The sequence below is a fragment of the Dipodomys ordii genome, unplaced genomic scaffold, assembly GCF_000151885.1.
Source record: "Dipodomys ordii isolate 6190 unplaced genomic scaffold, Dord_2.0 Scaffold13, whole genome shotgun sequence".
NCBI lineage: Eukaryota > Metazoa > Chordata > Mammalia > Rodentia > Heteromyidae > Dipodomys > Dipodomys ordii.
Window position 1 is genome coordinate 9,658,531 of NW_012267229.1, and position 19,407 is coordinate 9,677,937.

Consider the following 19,407-nt stretch of genomic DNA (forward strand, 5'->3'; position numbering starts at 1 on the left):
AGCTTTTTCTACTTATGTGGTGCTGAGGAATTGAACCCAGGGCCTCATGAATGCAAGGCAAGCACTCTTACCACTGAGCCACCTTCCCAGCCCTGGGTAGGGTATCTTTATCTCCAATCAAGCACAAAAGCACCCCCTCAAAAAATAACAACAACAACAACAAAAACTGGAGCAGAGTTGTGGCTCAAGCAGTAGAGTGCTAGCCTTGAGCACAAAAGCTCAAGGATAGTGTCCAGGCCCTGAGTTCAAGCCCCAGTACTGGCGTGTGCGCACTCGAGTGCGCGCGCGCGCACACACACACACACACACACACACACACACACACACACACACACACCACAAAGAGGAAGATAAACCCTATACTTCCTAATTAGCATCTTCCAAGGAGTCTGAGGCATGGTGGTATTGGGGAGAGAGAGATAGGGGAGAGGTTGTTTTGCCCAATACTTATATACAAATATACAAACCAGTCTCCTTGAGAGGCAGGGTGGGCGAATACAGTCATAACATTCAATGTATGTATGTGAAACTGGAGCCAGGGAACTTGAAGGGGTGAGTATGGTTGGGAAAGATAGAGGAGAACATGAAAAGGGTGACATTGCTTTTAAGATACATTGTATTCATAAATAGACGTGTTGAATAATTCAACTATTCAGTTATATCAATTCAATTATTATCTTTTATTAAAGATAATAAAATAAAAAGGCAAACATTAAAAAGCAAATGTTTCCTGTCAAGCACAGTAGCTCACACCTGTAAGCCTAGTTACTCAGGAGGCTGACATCTGAGGATGGCAGTTTCAGGTCAGCCCAAGCAGGAAAGTCTGTGATCCTTATCGCCAATTCATCAGAAAAAAGGAGGAAGTGGAGGCTTGGATCAAGTGGTAGAATGCTAGCCTTGAGTGAATAAAGTCAAGCAAAGCCCTGAGTTTCAGCCATCCCTCCCTGCCCCAAAAAGTGAAAGACAAAAAATGTCTGATGTGCATGGCCACATCTAAGATGCCTGGGCTATTTGGACCCCTTGACGACTACTTCGGGCAAGAAAAACCTCAGGCCAAACTCAGCACTGCCCATGCTTGTGTGTGATTTCAGAGAAACAGAAGCTGAAGACCACGGACTACCCCCTAATCGCCCGCATCCTCCAGGGCCCCTGTGAGCAGGTGTCTAAAGTGTTCCTGATGGAGAAGGACCAGGTGGAGGAAGTCACTTACGACGTGAGTCCCCTCTGATTGGATGGTCGGTCCTCAGGTGGGTGGGGATTTGGTTGGAGTATAGCATGACTTTTTAGCCAACAACAGGTCCCCTCTGACTGCCATTCTTTAATACCGGGTTTTCTTAGAGACAGTTGAGGGTATGCCCCGTGGGAATTGTTAAAGGTGGGTTAGGGTTAGGGTGAAGGTTAGGGTTAGTGTTAGGGTTATTGTTAGGGTAAGTGTTAGGGTGAGGGTTTGGGTTAGGGTTAGGGTGACGGTGAGTGTGAGGGTTAGGGTGAGGGTGAGGTTGAGTGTGAGGGTTAGGGTTAGGGTAGTGGTGGTGGTGTTGGGAGTGATTTTCACTGAAGAAATGATTTTTTTATCCTTTTAGAGGAACTATAAGAGGTTTGAAACATTTTTATACTCTCTTAAGAGCACCAAGAAGTTAGCAGTGCTGGTTTTTTTTTTCTTTAAAACCTCACCTTATGTATTAGTCAGCCTTTGCTGTAGTAACAAACATCCCTCAAGTCTCAATAGATGGAACAACAAACACTCATGTGTTCTGTATGTGACTCTGCCAGCTGTGAAGCAGCAACTCTGCTCTGGGCTGTGGGTTGGGTTCTGCATCGTGTGTCTCGTTCAGAGACTCAGGATGAGGGGACAGTGGCTACCTGGTGTATGTTCTCTGTGGATGATGGCTGGAGCTTCAGATACCCAGGTTAATCACACATGCTCATTTGAAGCCTCTACTCAGCTTGAGCATACATCATAGCTACACACATTGCAATGACCAAAGTAAGTCACACAGCCACGCTCAACAATAAGGGTGGAGAAATGTCCTTCTCCCATCAAGGAGAGCTGATACAGCACTCAGGTAAGGATTCTGATGGAGAGAAGAAGCTGTCCCTAACTTTAACTCATCTGGGAGCCTCTCACAGTTGTTCAGAAGCCAACTTCCACTTGCTTGAGACCTAAGACAAATTGTTACTCAGAACCACAATAATTCCTCAAATTCGCGCAGGGGAGAATAATGAGGTATACACACATTTTTGTTATTTTGTTCTTTGTTGTTGTTTTCTTGCCAAGGGCTTCGTACATGCTAGGCAAGCATTCTACCTCTGAACTAACCCCAGCCCTAAGGGATTTATTACATGAGTTCAATTTATTCTCTGTACCACTATATCCAGAGAAAATGCTTTTCACTATTGGCCATCACTCAAATCGTGAGTTGGAGGCACAAGGTGGGAAATGAGAAGTTGTGACCTGGTGTCCTAGAAGTCATGCAGGTTCATTTGCAAGGTCTGGCTCTTGCCTTTAAGGGTTAGTGGGAAAACAGATTTTTCAAGGCTGTGTGCCTTCGAGGAGAGGAATACACAAGCCATTGCAATCATGCCGGGAGGGCTGTGTACCCCAGATTGACTTTGTCACCTTCCTCAGGTGGCCCAGTATATAAAGTTTGAGATGCCTGTCCTTAAAAGCTTCATTCAGAAACTTCAAGAGGAGGAAGATCGGGAGGTGAAGAAGCTGATGCGCAAGTAAGTATGGCCCTATGGTGCTGGTTGGGTTTCTCCTTGGGCTTCATCAAGAGGGGTCTCTGTTTGGGTGCCCTGCAGGGCTACTACTGGGCTGCTGTGTGTGACTGGGTCTTGTGGGTTTTAATCAGGGGATACCTATTCATAAATCTGATCTCAGATAAGGACATGAAATTTAATTACTGTTGTTTCCCCTACTTTTTGTGTCAGTTTGGGGGTGGAGGGGAGTGCGTGTACTCTTGTGTGCTTGTGTGCCAGTACTAGAGCTTGAATCAGGGCTTGGCTTTTTATTTTTTATTTTTTGCCAGTTATGGTGCCTGAACTTTGGGCCTGGGCGCTGTCCCTCAGCTCTTCAGCTCAAGGCTAGTGTTCTACCACTAGAGCCACAACACCACTTCCAGCTTTTTCTGCTTATGTAGTGCTGAGGAATCGAACCAGGGCCTCGGGCATGCAAGGCAAGCACTCTACCACTGAGCCATCTTCCCAGCCCCAGGGCTTGGCTTTTTAAAAATCAAAGTTGATATTCTTTTTCTTGCTCTTTTTTTTTTTTTTTTGCCAGTCCTGGGGCTTGAACTCAGGGGTACTGTCCCTGAGCTTCTTTTACTCAAGGCTAGCACTCTACCACTTGAGCCACAGTGCCACTTCTGGAGTTTTCTTTTTATGTGGTACTGAGGAATCAAACCCAGGGGTTCATGCATGCTAGGCAAGCACTCTACCACTAAGTCACCTTCCCAGCCTGTCAAAGTTGGTATTCAACCACTTGAGTCACACCTCCAGCCTGTCAACTACTTATTTTGATATGATCATCAAAATATCTCCCCTCCCCCTTCCTTTTACAGAAGAACTCCAAAACATGTTGGTTTAAAATCTCTTTGGAATCTAGATTCTTTTTTGGGGTGGGGGTCTAGTCGTGGGTCCAACTCTGGGCCTGGGCACTGTCCCTCGGCAATTCAGCTCAAGGCTAGCACTCTACCACTTGAGTCACAGTGCCACTTCCGGCTTGTTCCTTTTTGCTTATGTGGTACTGGAATCGAACCCAGGGCCTCATGCATGCAAGGCAGGTGCTCTACCACTGAGCCACCTTCCCAGCCCCATGAAATCTAGATTCTTAAATAGGATTGTTGCACTCACCCACAGGCCATGGTCCCCATACCCAGTGGTGGCTAGAATCTCTTCTATAAAACACAGGCACTGGTTGTATAAGGCTGAGTCGTATGAAGTTTTCAATTTGAGAATTGCCCCTCCTGAAGGTAAAATATTGGCAATTTCATATAATGCACACTGGATGAAGGTTAGTGAGCCACTGTGCTTATAAAGCTCTGTGCACAGTTCCTTGGTCATAGTAAGCACTCAGCAGGGCCCTTATTGCTGCTGTTGATAGCTTCACAGGTCTATCCTTCTTTTGCCAAGCCTTCCTAACCATCATAGAATGATCTAATTAGGAGTTGGCATCTTTATTCCTGCTGAGGAAATGAACACAAGCAAGGAAGCAGCTAGACTATGTGGCACACACCTTCCCTGGTGTACCTGCTATTACTTGGGTTCTGGGAAGGCCCCCAAGGAGGGGCCGTGTTCCCCACTGGCCTCTACTACAGGTTGTTTCTTGCCCCCAGGTACACTGTGCTCCGGTTGATGATTCGACAAAGGCTGGAGGAGATAGCCGAGACCCCAGCAGCAATCTGAGCCACAGGAATGAGGGGATCCAGACACCCCGGGGGCTGTCACCAACTAGAGAAGACACACAGGAAGCCAGCCACTTTCTTTCCCTGGAAACATTGAAGCACAACGCTCTCTAGCTCCATCATTTGCTACATGGAACAGGATGGGGAAGCCAGCAGACAACTCCGCACCCCTAGATCCCTGGTTCCCTCTTTTTCACTTGTAAGGACTTTTATTTCTGTCTGGAGGACCGAAAGTATGTATGTGCGTGTGTGCATGTGTGTGCACGCACGCAATGCAAGTCTATGTGCCTCACTGTGTTTTACACATGCAATTAATTCCAAGCAACCAGCACTGGTGCCATAAGGCTGGCAGAGGCGCTGTCCTGGGCAGAAGAGACAGATGAGGGGCTTTGGATGAAAGAAATCTTTTTCCCTTCAGTGCCTGGGCAGTCACCAAATTGGTCTATGTGTGGAAGAAAAGAAGTTCCCAACCAGCTCACCCTTTGAGGACTTGTAAGTTCAAAGAAATTCTCCTGTTGGGCACTGTGGTCAAGCCTGTAACCCTATCTATTCAGGAGACTAAGATCTGAGTATCCCTGTTCAAAGCCAGCCTGGGCAGAAACATACATGAGACTCTTATTTCTAATTAACTAGCAAAAAGCCAGAAGTGGAGCTGTGGCTCAAGCCAGAAGGGGCTCCGTGGACTGCTCCCACGCACTCAGTTCAAGCTCCAGTACTGGCACCCATCCACATACAAATAAATTCTCCCTGTATGTCTTGAAGGATGAGGTGAACATAAAATCCTTGGAAATGAACATAACAATAGCCAATTTGATGGCAAGGAAAAGATCATGGGATAGATGCAATGAGCTGACAAGTTTTTACACTGGAAATGTTCATTGATCACTTTCAGTAAGAAGAATGTGCAGTTGTGGATGCCTGAAAAGAATGCATGCAGCCTCTGTCTACACTCCATGGCCACTGTGAGACTCAGCAGAGCCTGCCTTTTTCACCCCGCTGCCAGTCCATTTCCCTGGTGTCCCCTTGGAGTAATGAAGGTCTCAGGAGACAAAAGTGTCCCCATTGGCCATGTGGGCCGAACTGGCTCGTGCTTAGGGCCTGACTTGATCTGCGTTGGTAGACAGGAAATTTCCAAGATCCATGCTTAGTGAAAGGGCAGGGTAGAGGCCACCTGTAGGGAGGGCAGGTGCCTGGGAACAGCCCAACTTCCCATCAGGGAGAGCCTTCCTGCACTGAGAGCTGGGGCTAAGTGTTTGCAGTCAAGGTTTTATTCTTCCCAGACTCTGGGTTCTTGAGAGTGAAGGCTTTCTCCAAGGAAGGTTTGCAGAGCTGGGGGGCTGAGGGCAGGAGAACCACTGGCCAGCACCCTGAGGGAAAGGTGGGCCTGTGGGAGAGACCCTTTCCTGCCCTAGGCACTCTCCTCTCCCCAGACATGCCTGTGTTTTTGGCCTCCAAGGCCTCTTTAAATGCCTCTCAGTTGTAGTTTCTCCATGAATTTTCAAAAAGATAGCATGCTGCCACTGGGCACATTGCCAAGGATCTCTTAACAAGCCTACTTCCTCCCCAGGGGCAGCGCCCCTTATTCCCCCCAACCCTGGAGAGTTGAAAGCCAGAGGGGCTGAGTGTCAAGCACACACACACACACACACACACACACACACACACACACACACACACACACACACACACACACACCCTCAGTGGATTCCCCCCTCCCCAAAAGCACAGACTTGAGGGTGGGGGCGGGGCTAAGGGGCGGGGCAAAGCTCCCTTTGTCACTGATGAGAAAGAGCAGTTTTATGTTCAGACATACTCCCAGATTTGCATGTGTGTGTGTGAGGGGGGGGGGACGGGACTTGGCTGAGATTTTTTTTTTTTAATCTCTCTTCCAGTTATTTTTATCTTGAATGTTCAAAGCCTTCATCACTCCAGTAATTCTCCTTTTTTTGGGGGGGGGGGCGGGGAAGGTGTGGCTGAGAGGAAGAATTTCTGCAAAGCAAATGACTAACTACTAACTCTTCTTGGACAGCTATTTCTGGTTTATAAAAGTTCTCGTAATTTGCACTAGCTCTCTGATCTGATCCTGTTAGATATGGAAATGTCACAGAATGCCAGTTTGCCAAGTCACTTTCCAAGAACATGAGACCAAGGAAGACTTGGCTTTTAAAGGTAGGGTTCAGGGCGGAAGTGGGAGGTAGCATGTTAACTTACCCCACATTTTCACTAGTGCAGACCACAACAGACATCAGTTTCTCATATCCTGATGATCTGATCATGGATTTTGGAAACAGCTGGGCACTGGTGGCTGGCTCTAGCTACTCAGAGGGCTGAGATCTGAGGATCACAATTCAAAACCAGTCAGGGCAGGAAAGTCTATGAGACTCTTGTCTGCAGTTAGCCAGCAAAAAGCCAGAAGTGGAAGTGTGGCTCAAGAGGTAGTGCCAGCCTTGAGAAAAAAAAAAAGCTAAGGGACAGGGCCCAAGCCATGAGTTCAAGCCCCAGCACCAGCACATATACACACAAATTTGAAACACAGCTAGGGGTACAGCTCAGTGGTAGGTCCCATGTTTAGCAATGCATATGGCCTTGGTTTAAACCCCTGGCACCTTTGAAGCAGCAGCAGTTGAAATGCTACATCGCAAAGACCAGCTTTTCTCAGTGTATTACATAGCTGGCAGCTTTCAGGTCCTCAGCTGATTTGTGTGGGTTATGTAATTGTGTGCAATGATCCTGAAATTGTATAAAAAATACAGACCCCAAAACCATCTAAAGACCAATGTATAAGGATTTTGTTTTGTTTTGTTTTCCCCCTACTTATGAAAAGCAGTTTAATTGCATCTGGCTTTTGTTTTCTTCCACCAAAGGTTCAAGTTACTAGGAGATCAAGTGGAGGAAAAGGCCCCAGTCCTTTGGCTGGGATGGGGGCGGGGTAGAATTAAGCACAAGGTCACATTCTCTGTGATCAAGTTCACAGAGCCGTGATGACTTACAGGGCGAAGGGCTGCTACTTGGGGAGCAGAAGAGAAGCACAAAAGATAGATTGCCAAGGTGTTGGTAAAGAGTGTGTACCCTTGCTGGGCACTGGTGGCTCATGGCTATAATCCTAGCTACTCAGAGTCTGAGATCAGAGGATCCCAGTTCAAAGCCAGCCCAGCCTACCCTCCCCCCCCAAAAAAAAAAGTCCATGAGAGTCTTCCCTCAGATAAAGCAGTAAGTAAGGCTGTAGCTCAAGTGGTAAAGCACCAGCCTTGAGTGAAAAAACTTAGGGATAGTGCCTAGACCATGAGTTCAAGCCCAAATACCTGCACAAAGGAAATAAAATACCCTGGTTTCCAGGCTGGTTGGACTTCAACTTGGAGTTGAGGATGAATAGGAAGGAAAACCAGCTCTCCATGATAAATTGGCTAAGGCTCCAGGTCAAGGTTAAGTTTTAAGATACACTGAAGTTTCAAAAGGAAATGGTGGTACAATTCCCTCCTTCCTACCAAAAAGAAAACAATACCCAGTCCTGGAAACTTCCAGATGAAGATATTTTGTCATTGTGCTTGTGATGTATGATAACATCTTCCTTCCAAACCCATTCTCTGTGTAAGATATCCTGATTGATAAGAATTGTTTTCTGTGGAGTTGAGTGGTTATTTGGTGTCAGGAGAATGGAAAGAGAAAGGAGGCAAAAAGGGAAAGGAATGCGTGTGTGTGTGTGTGTGTGTGTGTGTGTGTGTGTGTGTATGGTGCCAGTCTTGGGGCTTGAACTCAGGGCCTGGGCCTGTCCCTAAGCTTTATTTGCTCAGGGACTTGAGCCACAGCTCCATTTCCAGCTTTTTGGAGATAAGAGAAATAAGTGTCTCATGGACTTTCCTACTCAGCTGGCTTTGAACCACAATCCTCAGATCTCAGCCTCCTGAGTAGCTAGAATTAGAGGCCCGAGCCACCGGAGCCCAGAAGGTCCTTTTAAACCAATAAAACCAGCTGGCCAATTAATCATTCAGCTGACCAACCAACCAATCAAACAAAGAAAGAAAAATGAAACAAATAACTCATATTTTATTTCAAAGTTTTGTAACCTAATTTGGTGTGAAGGATATATCTCAAAGAAAGAAAGAAATCTCTATATGACCAAGGGAATTTCAATGTCTCCTGTGACCAAACAGTAAGTTGAGGCAAAGATAATAGAGGGGCTGGAAAGGTGGCTTAGTAGTAGAGTGCTTGCCTAGCAGGCATGAAGCCTTGGGTTCAATTCCTCACAGAAAAAGCCAGAAGTGGTGCTGTGGTTCAAGTGTTAGAGCACCAGCCTTGAGCAAAAGAAGCTCAGGGACAGTGCCCAGGCCTTGAGTTCAAGCCCCAGGACTGGCTAAATAAATAAATAATAAAAAAATTAAAAAGACAATAGAGATCACCAGAACCTCTCAGCCATACAAAACTTCCACGTTTCTACTTAAATTGTTTCTTGCTTGAGTCAGAGGAGATGGCTTTTCCTAGAGAGGCAAAAACAAGCATGAAGGTTTGTTTCAGATATAAGTGGAAATGTTTACTCTGTCCTGGGATATTAAAATTCTCCCTTCCAGGCTGGGAATGTGGCTCAATGGTAAAGTGCTTGTCTAGCATGCATGAAGTCCTGGGTTCAATTCCTCAGTACCACATAAACAGAGAAAGGCAGAAGTGGACCTGTGGCTCAAGTGGTAGAGCGCTAGCCTTGAGCAAAAAGAATCTCAGGGACAGTGTCTGGGCCCTGAGTTCAAGCCCTAGGACTGGCAAAAATAAATAAAAATAAAATTCCCCCTTCCCTTCCCAGGCTATTTTTCCTTCCTTCCTTCCTTCCTTCCTTCCTTCCTTCCTTCCTTCCTTCCTTCCTTCCTTCCCTCCTTCCTTTTTTTCTTTTTTCCGGTTGTGGGGCCTGAACTCTAGGCTGGGCGCTGTCCCTCAGCAATTCAGCTCAAGGCTAGCGCTCTACCACTTGAGCCTCAGCACCGCTTCCAGCTTTTTCTGCTTTATGTGGTGCTGAGGAATCAAACCCAAGGCCTCATGCATGCAAGGCAAGCACTCTACATTCCCAGCCAGCCCCCGGCTATTTCTAAACTGAGCACAGAGATGCACACACTGTGAAGGGAAGCCCCAGTTTCCCCCTGGAGTTTCCTGGCAAATCGCAGACCTGTTTCCAGGCTGGTGGTTTCTGGTGTGTGTAGTTGCTAGCGTTTCTTAAAGGTTTTGTGAAGTATACTTTCTTATTTTTGTGGAATATACTTCTTATCAGTTGCCTTTCAGGGATGGAACATGATTGACTGGGTTCAATGTTTGGATCTGAAGTGAAAACCAATCCCTTTAGACATCTTAACGTAATTTGACAAGGCCTCATAGGGAGCCATACAGTTTTGTAACCTTTTGATATGTGTTAAAGCACCTGACTTAGGTCTCATTGAAATAAAGCACTTTTCAAAGAGAAGTCTCCTCGTGGATTTGGGCTGTGTCTCTCCTGGGAGGGGAGTTCTGTGTGGGGAGAGAGTGTTTGTAAAGCTAGAGGATGGGAACTTGAAGTTGATTTTCTTCCCTCAGAGTTTGTTTGAATAAGCCCAGAGCTAACTGTCACATTGCCGTTGTTCATTTTCTGTTCTTATAACAAAATGTCAGAGACTGGAGAGTTTAGAATGAACAGAGGGTTTATTTAGCTCATAGTTTCAGTGGCCAGGAGGTCCAAGAGCACAGAGCCAACATCTGCTCAGCATCTGGGAGCTGGCTGGCTGGTGTTATAATATCAAAGAAGGCATCACATTGTTGACAACAGAGCAAAGCATCCTAGAGAGAGCTACTTCATGATTTTGTTGTGTGGTATGGGGGAACTGAGCCTAAGGCATCATACATACCAATCCTCCCCCTCAGGAACTAAGATTATAGGTGTGGGACACCAGTGCCAGCTTGGACTCACCTTGTAACTTAAAGTCTGTTCCCTGATGTTTTGAATGACATCAGAATCACAAAGGTAAACAAGCAGCTCCACAGCAACCTCAATGCAGCACAGCCAGCCAGGCACTGGGGTCCGACTCCTCATCCTAGCTACTCAGGAGGCTGAGATCTGAGGATCACAGCTCAGAGCCAGCCTGGGTAGGACAATCTCTGGGACTAGTCTCCAATTAGGCAGCAAAAAGCCAGAAGTGGATATGTGGTAAGTAATAGAACACTAGCCTTGAGTGGAAAAGCTAAGGGACAGTGTGCTTAGGCCCAACCTAAAGTTCAAGCCCCAGGACCATCACACAGAGAAGCAAGGAAGAAAGGAAGGAAGGAAGGCAGAAAGGAAGGAAGGAAGAAATAGTTTAAAGAACTATACAGCTAACAACAACCAGCAAAACCAAAATTAAAAACAAAAAAAAAACCCCCAAGACTTACATATTGAGAGGAGATATTTGCAAAGGGGTTAATAATAGAATTGCTACTCAATAACTCATGACTTTGAATGTCCTCTTCTGATCACTTAGTCCCTTGGAGGTGCCCTGGTGCTACCCGCCCACACCACCTGCAGCCAGCAGCGTCTAGCTGTCTTCATCCCAATGATTCTAATGACAGCCTTAGAGATACCTTGACATTTCCCCAGACTTAATTATGACCTGGATTCTGAGATCCTTAAGTCCTAATAAGCTTAATCTTAACCCCCAGCCTTGAACATTGCTCAAGCAGTATTTTTTTAAAATAAAGGTGATGTACAGAGGGGTTACAGTTCCTTAAGTCAGAAAATGAGTACATTTCTTTACGAATAGTGTTACTCCCTCATTTCTTTCAGGTTTTTGTTTTTTGTTTTTGTTTGGTCAGTCCTGGAGCTTGAACTCAGGGCCTGAGCACTGTCTCTGAGTTTAGTTTCTTTTGCTCAAGGCTAGCACTCTACCACTTGAGCCACAGCACCACTTCTGGCTTTTTCTGTGTATGTGGTGCTGAGGAATCGAACTGAGGGCTTCATGCATGCTAGGCAAGCACTCTACCACTAAGCCACATTCCCAGCACCTCTCCCAGTTTTGCTCAAGCAGTATTAAGACAGGCCACGCATGATGCCAACGCTGATATCCTTCTTTGGAGACTAACACTTTATTCAGCATCCTCACCCTGCTGCTCCCCATGTGTGCCATTGCCTGAGGGCTGGTTACCCAAGACGATGAAGTAAATGCTTATTATAAATCCATTCCTCTTTTGAACTGGGATCCCAAAAAATCAACCCATCCAAGGATTATAAACTGCATTTTTCTCTCTTTAGTCATTGAAAATCGTGCTAAATTGAGATGAAAATAATGCTGAGTACAGGCTTTTCGAGACTAAATTTAAGCTACTCGCAGTCATGAAGTTGCTCTTCAGGACTATGTAATAGACACTTTGCAGAGTACAGGAGAAGAAAGATCCCTGGAGAAGGCACTCAAAGGACAAAACAACCCGGAGAATTCATGCAGAATATTGTAAATGAATCCTGCAGAGCAATAATGACTTCGAGGGCTTTATCCCCATAGGGAAGATGCCACAAAAATGCATCTCTCAGACAGTTTAAGAATCATAACTGTGCTTCTTGGGGAACATACTAAAAGATAATATTTTCATTTCTGCACGTTTCATAAATGAGATTCAAGTCTTGGTAATAAAGATTGGTCTCACAGTGAGTAATAATTTCTTTATGCAGAATCTGTAGAGAAACTATATTAAAGTCTATAGACCTATCACAAAATCAATTCCACATGGAAGCCACGATGTAATGCTCAATGACATGCAGAGTACAATGACATAGAAATGCTTGGAAAAATACTGGCAGGATCTATCTACTAGCTAAAGTTTCCTTCCTTCCTTCCTTCCTTCCCTCCTTCCTTCCTTCTTCCCTCCCTCCCTCTCTCTCTCTCTCTCTCTCCAATGAGCTAGCTACAAACAATTCAGAAGTAGGATTGTGACACAAATGGGAAAGTATTAGCCTTAAGTAAAAGAAACTAAGAGACAGAGTCCAGACCCTGAGTTCAAACCCCAGGACTGGCTCATGTGTGCATGCTCACACACACACACACACACACACACACACACACACGGTGCTAATTGAGATGAAATGTCTATATAGCAAATGCATTGTTTTAACTGACAAGTGTGCAGAATACCAGCAGATCTACCATCTCTGCAGCAATACCTAGTCTAGTGACTCCTTCAGTTGGCCCTTTCTTACCACATTGCCTTGCTTGGTTGACTTGAATTAGCTCTGTAGGACTTGGCTTCTTTGTTTTTGTTAGTTGTTTCCTTCTCGGAAACAGAAGCTTTCAGAAACCAGAGACCTCTCTGCCTTGTTCAGGGTTGTATTCCTCAAGTCAGAGACCCCATTCCCCCCTCCTCCCTAGCTCCCCCCCCGCCCCCCCCTCCCCCAGCCTCTTTCTCCCTCTTTTGGCTGCCTGGAAGGAATGAAGGTCTTTTATACTTGAATGAGAATATAGCTTCTGCTTTCTAACTAGGCAAAACTCACGCAGGGGCTCTTCCCGCCCTCGGGTGGGACAGAGTTCAAGCAGCTGCTACCCTGTGGGGCTGAGTGAGTGCCCTGAGTCCTGTGACCTCCGAAGGAAAAATGTGTCAGCCCTACCTGAGTTCCTGCCTGGTACCCATGAAGAGGCAGAGGGCGAGACAGTGCCACCTGGCGGCACTTTCTGTCTCTGAGGTTCTCTGACAGTTTCAGGGTCCTTGCCCATCCCAGACACAGCCTAGGGGAGGAGCTGGGGCGACCACAGGCTTTAACCTAAGTGCGCGCGGGGGCGAAGGAGAATGCAGAAAACCCGTTTCCCTTCAGTCGTTCAAGGCTGCTGTGAGAGCGGCTGGAAGGCTGGTCCTGGGCCCTGCAGGGTGGGCGGTGTTCGCGCGCCCCCTGCTGGCACCGATGGCGCATAACTCCCACACCCCACTATTTGAAAAATCAACTGTAGTGTCATGTTGACCTTCCTGTCCTTATTTGAAACGTGCATTTACCCCATAGCACGTTGCATAGGGAGAAGGGCGTATGTGGCAGCGTCACATCTTGGAGAGAGATGCCTTTCTGGATTCAGAAAGGGATGCTGTTTTTGACACACGTCCCGCGTGCTTGGGTGTTTTCTGAGTCAGGCTTCTCAGGTTGGAATCCTGGTTCCCCTCACAGCAAGGGACGATGGCTCCCACTCTCTCCACCTGGCTTTCTCCATCTTCAGAATGGGTGTAACACTGTAGCATCTCAAGCAGTTTTTGGAGTAAATACTTTTAAAACACTGGGTTGTGAGGGTTGGGGAGGGGAAAAACTGGGAGAACATGAGGGAGGGGGTGACACTATTCAGACAGAAATGTACTCAATACCTGACTTTTGTAACTGTAACCCTTCTGTACTTTGGGGTACATCACCTTTACAATAACAATTTTAAAAAAAAACAGAAGAGCTGGGAAGGTGGCTCAGTGGTAGAGTGCTTGCCTCACATACATGAGGCCCTGGGTTCAATTCCTCAGCACCACATAAGCAGAAAAAGCTGGAAGTGGCACTATGGCTCAAGTGGTAGAGCGCTCGCCTTGAGCTGAAGAGCTGAGGGACAGCGCCCAGGCCCAGAGTTCAGGACCCATGACCGACAAAAAAAAAAAAAAGTAATCACTAGCTATTATTATTATTATAACATTTTGTTTTGTTTACTTAAACTAAAACCTGCACAAAAATCCTAAGAGGCTTAAGGACTATTGCAAAAATACAGATCATGATAATATGAATAATAACAATGGTATTTTAAAGAATATTTGTATACTATGCCTCTAATTCTAGCTACTAAGGGAGGCAGCAATCAGGAGAATCTCTGTTCAGCCAAAAAGATAGCGAGATCCCATTTCAGCCACCAAGGCAAGTATGGTGGTGTGCCTCCATAATCCCAGCTGTCTGGGATTCATAGATGAGAGGGTTGTTGTCTGAGGCCAATCTGAGACCAGCTGTAGCAAACAGTGGGAGACCCTATCTAAAAAACAAAACAAAAAAACCAAAAAGCAAACGTGGCTGGGGGTGTATTCCAACTAGTAGAGTGCTTGTAGTCAACATCAAGGTCTTGAGTTCAAATCCCAGTACTGCCAAAATATGTATATAATTTATAAATAAGTTTTAGCACATATGAACAATGCTCCCTGAGAGCGTGGGATCCAATATAAAAGGTTTGGGGTCCATTATTACTATCAACACCATCATCATCATCATCATCATTATTTCTGTTGTAACCATTCTTTTTTTTTTTTTAAAGAAAACTTGTTATTCTAAAGGTGGACAGAGGATTACAGTTGCATAAGTCCCGTAACGAGTGATTTCCTTTCTCACAGTGCAGACAGCAGTGGTTTTTGAGCCTGGATGGGCACTGGGGTGTGGCTTTCATCCTGTTCTTTTCTTTGGGTTACTGAGATCTCAGGACCAGGTTCCACACAGGCAAGTTGAAGCACAGAATTTCTTCTTCCTGAAAGGACACCCACTAGATTAGGCCAGACCCACTCCAACAGCCTCAAATGAACGCACCTCTTTGGAGACCCTGTCACCAAATAGAGTCTCATTCTGAAGTACTGGGCCTTAAGGGGACCAGAAAGGGAGGATCGGGGAGGATGGAGACCTTTCTGGGTGTGTTGGTTATCGGCATGGCCTTAGCATTTTACAACCCAGGCTGGTCTCCCTTCCAGAGCTGGCACTACAGGTATGCATCACCACACCCAGCCTTAAGCAAAAGTTTGAAATGTTTTGGGGAAAAGTTCACTCATTTGAAGGCAGAGTGTTAATCCCTTCCTACATTCCAGAAAACCAAACACTGTGGTGTGTGTGTGTGTGTGTGTGTGTACTGGTGCTTGGCTTGGTAATAGGCATGGGGGAGGGGTGTCTCTAGTTACTCTTGGGTATATTCTCAGGCACTGACTTGTTCCCACACAGGGTGTCCTTGCCCTCCACCCTTCCTTACAGTGAGCTCTCCCAGGGGATGTGGGACTTTCCCCTGTCTCTTTGTTCAGTGGGTTTCCCTTCCTTTCCAGCCAGCAGGAAACAATGACAAAACCCGGAGCCAGGCGCTCTGCTCTCACCCCACGCGTGCCTTTGAGCTCGGAGCCCCAGAGAACAATGGGGCGGCGTGGCCGCCAGCCTGTTTCCTCTCCCCAGTCTTCGCCCTCATCTCCGGTTTTCCCCGAGGCTGCTTCCTTCTCTGCTTCGTGGAAAGGTGGGGGGGTGGGATCGGTGCCCAGGGGACCGCAGGCTCTCCAGAGTGACAGAAGGAGAGAGACCCAGGGTGTTTAAAACAGGTGTGTGTGGGGCGGGGGGGTTCAGGGCAGTGTGGGCCCTGGAACTTCTCAGGGTGGTTGTATTTCTGGTTTTTCTTTCCTAGAAACACAGGCAGAGGCTCCAGGCTGCTCAAGTCTTAGTTTTCGTTCCACAGAAACATGGGGGAGATTTTAGGGTCCCCGGGTTCTCAGCCCTGCCCCGAAACCACCCTTGCCCAGGTCTCTAGGTTCCAGTTCCTCTCTGTGTTCAGGTCTGCAGACATGTTGGCCTGCCAGGCAAGCTCCCGGCAACAAACATTTTCTTTCTTGGTCGGTTGTGGGGCTTGAACTCATGGCCTGGGCGCTGTCCCTGCGACTCTGTGCTCAAAGCTAGCACTCTACCACTTGAGCCACAGCGCCACTTCCGGATTTTGAGTGGTTAATTGGGAATAAGAGTCTCACCGGGACTTTGCTGCCCTGGCTGGCTTTGAACCTCGATCCTCAGATCTCAGCTCCCTGAGTAGCTAGGATTACAGTTGTGAGCCACCAGTGCCCAGTTTAGCAAAGTCTTTTTTTTCGGGGGGTGGGGGAGGGGCGGGTCTGGTCGTAGGGCTTGAACTCTGGGCCTGGGCGCTGTCCCTCAGCTCTTCACTTCAAGGCTAGCGCTCTACCACTTGAGCCACAGCACCACTTCCGGCTTTTTTTTCTGCTTATGTGGTGCTGAGGAATCGAACTCAGGGCCTCATGCATACAAGACAAGTGCTCTACCACTGAGCCACCTTCCCAGCCCAGCAAAGTCTTTTTTAATGTCTACCCCATCTCATCTCTCCCCTCTCCTGTGCACCCACATACTCTTGCTTCAGCCTCTGCTAGAGATCTCTGATTGATGTGTGTGTGTGTGTGTGTGTTGTGTGGTGTTTGTTGGGGCTTGCACTCAGGGCTTGAATACTATCTCTGAATTTCTTTTGCTCAAGGCTAGCACTCTACACTTGAGCTACAGAGCCACTTCTGGCTTCTTCTGTGTATGTGGTACTGAGGAATTGAACCCAGGGCTTCATACATGCTAGGCAATTACTCTACCCCTAAGCCACATCCCCAGCCCTGTGATTAATATTTGAGATCCGTCTGGCTTCCTGCCTGGGACCATGCCCCGATTGCATCCATTTCGGGCTTCTTGTCTTCCTGTAGTTATGTACTGACAGATGGACACTGCCACATCCCTCTCCCTTCTCTTTATACGGGGTCTGCAAGCTTTTCTGTCTGCACTGGGACTGCACTCCCAATGGCAGCCTCCCGTGGAGCCAGGGGGGCAGGCATGCACCTCTGCCCTGTTATTGCTGCTTGTATTTTTTAATCTCCCCCCCCCCCTTAGAACAATGTTCAATCTACAGGCACATTGAGAAGTACGAGGAGTTCCCATTACCCATCCCTGGGGCCCGTACTTGTCAATCCTTCACATGACTGTGACACATTTGTTTCAACTCGTGAGCCAGTAAGGGTCACCTTATCTGGTAGTCACGCTTCCTTGGACTTCTCTGGGCCTCTGATTGAATCTCCCACGGCTGGGTGACCTTGGCAGTTGTGAGGAACCCGAGTCTTGGGTTTCATATAATGTCCCTTTGATTTAGCCAATGCCTTCTGCATGATTAGGCTGGGCTTATGGGTTTTATGGATGGCAAGCTACACAGTAAGGTTTATATATGATCCACAGGACTGACTGTTCACCGCTGGTGCTGACCGGGGGCACCTGGCTGAGGGTTCTCCACCACAGAGGTGTTCTTCTGTGTTCTAGGAACAAAGTCCCCATGTTCCATCCACATGCCCTCTAGAGGGTTCTGTGTCTGCCTCAGTGATTTGAGAATTCCTCTGCCTGGGATTTCCTCTCTCACTGTTAAATTGTTCAAACATCTATTTCTATTCACATGCATTCATGGACTTTGTATTTCAACCCACAACTACTGAATTTTGTTGCTCAAATTGTTCTACTCCTGGCCATTGGGAGCTCTTTCAGTTTTGGTCTCTTTGACAGAGCCTTGTTAATATGGGTGTATTAGTCAGATTTTGGTTACTGCAACAAGAAGAACAAAACCCCCAAATAACAGGGAAAATCAATTTGTAAGAGAGAAGGGGTCACAGTATCAAAGATTTTAGTCTATGGTTGCTCGCCTAATTTGTTTTGGACTTGTAATGAAACAGCCCGGCTCCCTATTGTTTCTTTTTTATTTTCTTTTTCTCCTTTCTTTCTTTCGTTCTTTCTTCCTTCCTTCCTTCCTTCTTTCTTTCTTTTTTTTTTGGTCCAGTCGTGGGGCCTGAACTCTGGGCTTGGGCACTGTCCCTCAGCTCTTCAGCTCAAGGCTAGTGCTCTACCACTTGAGCCACAATACCACTTCCGGATTTTTTCTTTTTGCTTATGTGGTGCTGGGGAATCAAACCCAGAGCCTCATGCATGCAAAGCAAGTGCTCTGCCACTGAGCCTCCAGCCCAGCCTCTTTCTTTCTTCCTTCCTTCCTTCCTTCCTTCCTTCCTTCCTTTCTTTCTTTCTTTCTTCCTTTCTTCCTTTCTTCCCTTCTTTCTGTCCTAGGGCTAGAACTCAGGGCCTGGGCACTGTCCTTGAGCTTCTTTTGCTCAAGGCTACCACTCTACAACTTAAGCAACAGTGCCACTTCTGTCTTTTTCTGTTTATGTGGTACTGAGGAATTGAACCCAGGGCTTCATGCATGCCTGGCAAGCACTCTACCACATTCCCAGCACCTTTGTCTTCTTTTCTTTTGTTTTCTTTTTGGTACCAGTCATTGTTCTTGAACTCAAGGCCTGAGTGCTTTACCTGAGCTTTTGTACTCAAGGCTATTGCTCTACCACTTGACCACAACTCCACTTCCAGCTTTTTGGTGATTAATCGGAGATAAGAGTCTCATAGGTTTTTCTTCCCAGGCTGGCTTCAATCCTCTATCTTCAGATCCCAGCTTCCTGAGAAGCTAGGATTACAGGCATGAGCCACTGGTGCCTGGCCCCTATGTTGTTTTTGACTGCCAAGTAGCCCTGTGTCAAAACAGCCAGTTAAACTGAGCATGATGGTACAAGCCTAAAGTCCCAACACTTGGGAGAATCTCCAGTTCAAGGCCAGCCTGAGCTACATAGTGAAATTCTACCTCAAACACAAAAACTGAAACAAAAAAAACTCCACACCCAAACAACAAAACAAAACAAAACTCAACCAGCTGAAACACATTAGCAAATTTAATTACAGATTTGGAAGCACTACAGAAAGACCCTATTCTCCCCTCAAGCCTTGAAAACCCCTCTCCTTGGTGCTGAACTAGTCTCCTGGGGGCTGGGGGGAGTGGTGGGGAACAGGGAGAGAGGCAGCCTGATGATCTCCCATGAGTCCAGCAGGCAATTCTACCCCAGTCAGCCCTGGCCTTCTTTCCTCTGCCCCTCACCCTCACCCAGCCCTGCCATCTCCCTCCCTCCTGAGAGGCCAGCTGTGTTAGTCCTTCCAACCCTGACTTGCCTGTTTCCCACTTCCTCTAGCTCCTCTGTGGCTTCCCATCAATTTCCTTCCACATGACCTAGTCTGCTGGAGTCGAAACAATCTATATTGTTTAAGGAAGGCAAGACTTTCCATAAAAGGGTTAGCCTTAAGAAGATCTGGGAATCCCCAGGCAGGCAGGGTGGGAGGATGAGGGGAAGGGGAAGGAGGGGAGGAGGAAAGGAACTCATGTATTGGAGGGTGAGCTATTTGGGGAAATCAGAGGTGTCTTGACCAGGAGCGTCTCATTAGATG

At 46.9% G+C, this 19,407-nt stretch overlaps 1 protein-coding gene across 1 annotated transcript in view; it reads left to right on the top strand.

The window, feature by feature from the left end:
• Window positions 1-6,101, top strand: part of Rassf2 (Ras association (RalGDS/AF-6) domain family member 2) — a 33,810-nt gene extending 27,709 nt beyond the window's left edge. Inside the window, exons 8-11 of the mRNA XM_013011000.1 lie at window positions 3-21; window positions 1,042-1,213; window positions 2,630-2,727; window positions 4,338-6,101. Coding sequence (XP_012866454.1) covers window positions 3-21; window positions 1,042-1,213; window positions 2,630-2,727; window positions 4,338-4,407 — 359 coding nt within the window. The 3' untranslated portion in view covers window positions 4,408-6,101. The remainder of the gene's footprint in view (window positions 1-2; window positions 22-1,041; window positions 1,214-2,629; window positions 2,728-4,337) is intronic.
• Window positions 6,102-19,407: the final 13,306 nt, after the last annotated feature.